This window comes from Egretta garzetta, unplaced genomic scaffold (genome assembly GCF_000687185.1).
Source record: "Egretta garzetta isolate BGI_Z169 unplaced genomic scaffold, ASM68718v1 scaffold202, whole genome shotgun sequence".
NCBI lineage: Eukaryota > Metazoa > Chordata > Aves > Pelecaniformes > Ardeidae > Egretta > Egretta garzetta.
This window is the reverse complement of record NW_009258891.1, coordinates 76,056-80,482: the sequence shown is the minus strand read 5'-3', so window position 1 is coordinate 80,482 and position 4,427 is coordinate 76,056. Positions and strand designations below refer to the sequence as shown.

Genomic DNA, 4,427 nt, shown 5'->3' with positions numbered 1-4,427 from the left:
CTCTCCCTCTTGACCACAGAGCCACCTCCAGGCATCACCTGCTGGCAAAATGAAAACCAACTAGACGACCTACGAGCACGTACGTACCCCTCGGGTGGGACTTCTCTATGTGTAAGGGGTGCATTAGAGTTCGCTGCTAGGTCTGGATTCCCTGGGTGGCAGGTACTTTATAGGCTGCATGGAAGCATGGAATTTAGGGAAAAGCTTGGGGGTTTTTTTGTTTTAATTTAAATTTATCTTGGCCTATGGCTCAGTCAATCTGCCTATGGCTTTGCTTGCTGTGGGGTGGAACTGGCTTCAGCTAAGGTGACTGTCTTCTGTTTATTTATTCCTGGATCTGAGCAGTGCTTGAGTTCTGTAACTGTAGGAGGTATGTGGAGACTGTTGGGCAAATTCCAGTGATTTTTTTGAATGTAATGTTTATGTCTTAATCTTGCTTTTATAGAAATTTTAGGAGGTGCAGACACGCCATATGAGAAAGGAATATTCAACCTGGAAATACTTGTTCCTGAAAGGTAAGTGGGCAACGACATTTACTGAAGCAGCTGGTGTAGCGCTTCCCCCAAATGCGAGTTAACTGATGTGAGAGATTCGATAGAAGTGCTGCCACTGTGGTCTTCCCTTTCACCTCCCAACAAAGAATGGGGGTGATTAGGTGAGACCCTTCATTTGTGGAATGTGATTATTATTTCCGTTGGCTGATACGCTTCATTTCACATTGGGCATCCCAAGATGTGCCATTAACAACCTAAAAGCGTTATGACAAGATCTCTACTTTATCACATTGTCTTAAAGCTTTCTGGAAAGGAGCTCTTTCAAGAGTAGAAAGTTTCCTATCACCTTTGCTGCTTTGGGGAAAGTGACCCAGGAAGGTGCTGGTCAGACACAGCTGAAAACACTGAAGGCAGAGCACTGCCTCCTCCAGACAGCTGTGGGGAAGGATGTGCCGTAAATGGCTGGGGGGAGGCAATGATGGCATTGCTTGGGTGACGAAGCAGCTGGCATACAAATACAAAAGTAATTTTGGTTTTGGTTCTTAACACTTACCCCTTAAAGATACCCGTTTGAGCCCCCGAAGATTCGCTTTCTGACCCCTATCTATCATCCTAACATTGACTCTGCTGGAAGGATTTGCCTGGATGTTCTTAAATTACCACCAAAGGTAAGATAGCGCTGCTTGGGCATGGGTAAGTGAGCCTGAAGAGGATAATGAGCTCCTTATCTTTTTCTTGTAAAAGCCTTATTGAATGTCTGTTGGCTACTGACTTATTTACACAGGAGCATGGGGTAAAGTTTTTGAGCGGCATCTCCTTTGTTTAGAGACTAGAACGTGACCTTCTCTGTTCCAGACAAGTTTCCAAGGTTTTAAGGATTGGAGTCAAAAGGCATTACGTGGCCCGGTGAAAACGGGGTGCCCTGATACCGGCCCAGCAGAGATGCGCAGGATATAGCCTGTGGTGGTTGGTCGGGCTTCCTCGGAGAGGGTCCGGTGTTTGCCGGGGGTTTAAATGCTGCAAGTCCTGAGGCAGCTTGTGGGCAGGTTGGGTTTAAATGCTCTAAGTCCTGAGGTTTCTCTAGGCAGCCCGTGGGCAGGTTTGGGGTGTGGTTTTTGGGGGTGTGTGTGTTTTGTTTTTTTTTTCCTTAACTGCTTTTCCCCCTCCCCCCCCACAATTTCCTTGAAGGGTGCGTGGAGGCCATCCTTGAACATCTCCACGCTGCTGACGTCCATACAGCTGCTGATGGCAGAGCCCAACCCCGATGACCCGCTCATGGCAGACATAGTATGTGAGCTCCTCTCCTGCAGCCCCGGGGAACAGGCTGGGAAGGGAGGGTGTGTTCGATTTAGGCTGTGCTTCCACTTCACTCACTCTGGATTAACACACACATTCCGTAGCGGTGTAGCTTGATCTGGATCAGGCCTGGGGGCACGGCTGCGTTTCCCTGAAGCAGCTGGGGCATGCGGCGCGGGCTTTATGAGTGAAAGAGGTGGTAAAGGTCTTGTCTTTAAGCCTGCCATTGTGGATGGCAGCGTGCATTCTTCAAGCACACAAAATTAATTTTATGCTTTGTGCCGCGGGCTTGGAGTGGTTTTGGTCTGGTTCTAGGAGCTCTAAAGCCAGACCTTAGTCCCAACATATTGGTGTAACGTTTGTATGAAATCAGCTCTCTGTCTTTGTCTTGCTCGTTACATTTAGTCCTCTGAGTACAAGTACAACAAGCAACTGTTCTTGCTGAATGCCAGAGAGTGGACTGAGAAACACGCGAGCCAGCAGAAGCGGGTAAGGAATGCGCTCCGCTTCCTGAGCCGAGAGCGGCTCCCTCTCTGTGAACGGCCCTTCCAGCCTCGATCTGCATTTCATGACCGCTTTGTGCAGCTCTCCTTGGCAGCGTTCTTCCTTTCCTCCCCTTCTGTTCTGTGGTTTGGATATGTATTTAATTTCATATTACTTTTTTAAGATAGTTAGATTCACTTCTTCCCAATAAATGGGTTCATTCACAAATAATCACAGTGCTTCTCAAAGGGAGGACGAGTAAGACCCAAGCTTGACAAAACCCCTCCCCAGGGATCCTGCAGCCCTGTTTCTCAGCTCCGTTCCTACCGGACTCCGCTGTGGTTGTGCCTTATGCTCAGCTGTGCCCGTTCTCCCCCTTCTCCTCCATTCCCTGACCGGTCTCCCTATTTCCCAGCCAAGTGCAGCCCTCCTAAACACGCGAGCCAGCAGAAGCGGGTAAGGAATGCGCTCCGCTTCCTGAGCCGAGAGCGGCTCCCTCTCTGTGAACGGCCCTTCCAGCCTCGATCTGCATTTCATGACCGCTTTGTGCAGCTCTCCTTGGCAGCGTTCTTCCTTTCCTCCCCTTCTGTTCTGTGGTTTGGATATGTATTTAATTTCATATTACTTTTTTAAGATAGTTAGATTCACTTCTTCCCAATAAATGGGTTCATTCACAAATAATCACAGTGCTTCTCAAAGGGAGGACGAGTAAGACCCAAGCTTGACAAAACCCCTCCCCAGGGATCCTGCAGCCCTGTTTCTCAGCTCCGTTCCTACCGGACTCCGCTGTGGTTGTGCCTTATGCTCAGCTGTGCCCGTTCTCCCCCTTCTCCTCCATTCCCTGACCGGTCTCCCTATTTCCCAGCCAAGTGCAGCCCTCCTACCATCGCCCTTCCTCTTTTCCTGCCTCCGCTCCACACCCTGACTTGCCTCACAGAGTTGTCACGTAAAAATAAATTGCACTTAAGCAGATCAAAACCTGTTCCCCAAAATCAGCTGTGTTTGGGCCTTCTCCCTCACCTGGGTGCTTTCCATCCCTGCACCTGATTTGGGCATCGTGTTTTCGGAGAGGGGAATTTCTTCTACCTGGAAGCCCCATGAGCGGTGCTCACTACTCCAGCGCTGGGCGCGTTGCGAGTTAATTGCGTGCGTTGTCCAAAGGGCTCGGGGTGAAGAGATCTTTCCTGCGAGACGCTCGGCCCCAGGCAGACCTGGCTCGTGTGCGGTGTTTCTCAGCTCGCCTGTCACCCCGCTCTCCTGTCATTCCCCCTTTGGGAGCAGGATAATTAAGGGTCACGGCGTCAAAGCTGGCAGCGCCGTCAGTTCTGATCTTCGTGGAGCACAGGGCGGTGCTGAGGGCCATAAAACTGAATTATTCACAGCCGATACTTTTATTTCTTGTGTCATCACAGGCTTCCAAGCCTTTGGAAGAGAAAACAAACCAAAGCGAAACAGGCGCTGCCGCCGAACCCACCGTGCAGAAAAGAAAAGGGAGCGATGGCAGCAAGGAGGAGAAGAAACCTCGCCTGGATTCCTAAGCGGTTCTTGTCCTGTGGCTGTCACCTCGGCCCCCGCTGTCCCCTTACGCGGGTTGTACCTAAACATTCCAGGCAACGCGGAGCTGCAGCAGGCTTGGGTTTTCTATTTCCTAGGGTTTCTTTTTTTTGGTGAAAAGTTCCATTATATAAATAAAATACAACACTTGATATATATTCCTCCGCTTTGTTGCGTGGAGGCTTTGGAATATTCAGAAGAGAAGGAAAAGTGGAAGTACGGGTTCAGCTTCCGCTTTCCAGCTTTCTCTCACAGAAAGGGGAACGGCACCGAGTGTTTCAGTTTCTGTTTTACTGTCCCTGCCTCGGAACAAAGCGAGAGCAGCAGCTGAGCAACAGGCGCCTTGGGACGGGTTTGTGGAAAGCCTTCGCTAGCAGAGGCTTCGTTTTCCTTGCAATGTCGGGAGTTGGTCTTTAAGATTCCTTAAAGCTCCTCCTGTCTGGAGCCGCCTGTGAGATTCCAGGTGCACCCTGGAGGAGACCTGGGCTGCGGAGTCTGGACCCTGCCGTGTCCCCAGGGATGGAGAAGAGCCCAGAGGGTGCCCAGAGGCCTGGGAGCGGGGTGTGGGGGAGGCAAGGTGTAGGGCGAGAAGCTGGGGCG

At 50.6% G+C, this 4,427-nt stretch overlaps 1 protein-coding gene across 1 annotated transcript; it reads left to right on the top strand.

The window, feature by feature from the left end:
• Positions 1-3,924, top strand: UBE2T (ubiquitin conjugating enzyme E2 T; the record flags this gene model as incomplete). The annotated part of the gene is made up of 6 exons (XM_009634082.2): positions 1-79; positions 446-515; positions 1,057-1,162; positions 1,683-1,781; positions 2,196-2,279; positions 3,686-3,924. Coding segments are annotated over 6 exons (564 nt in total), but the record flags the coding sequence as incomplete, so codon positions are not given.
• Positions 3,925-4,427: the final 503 nt, after the last annotated feature.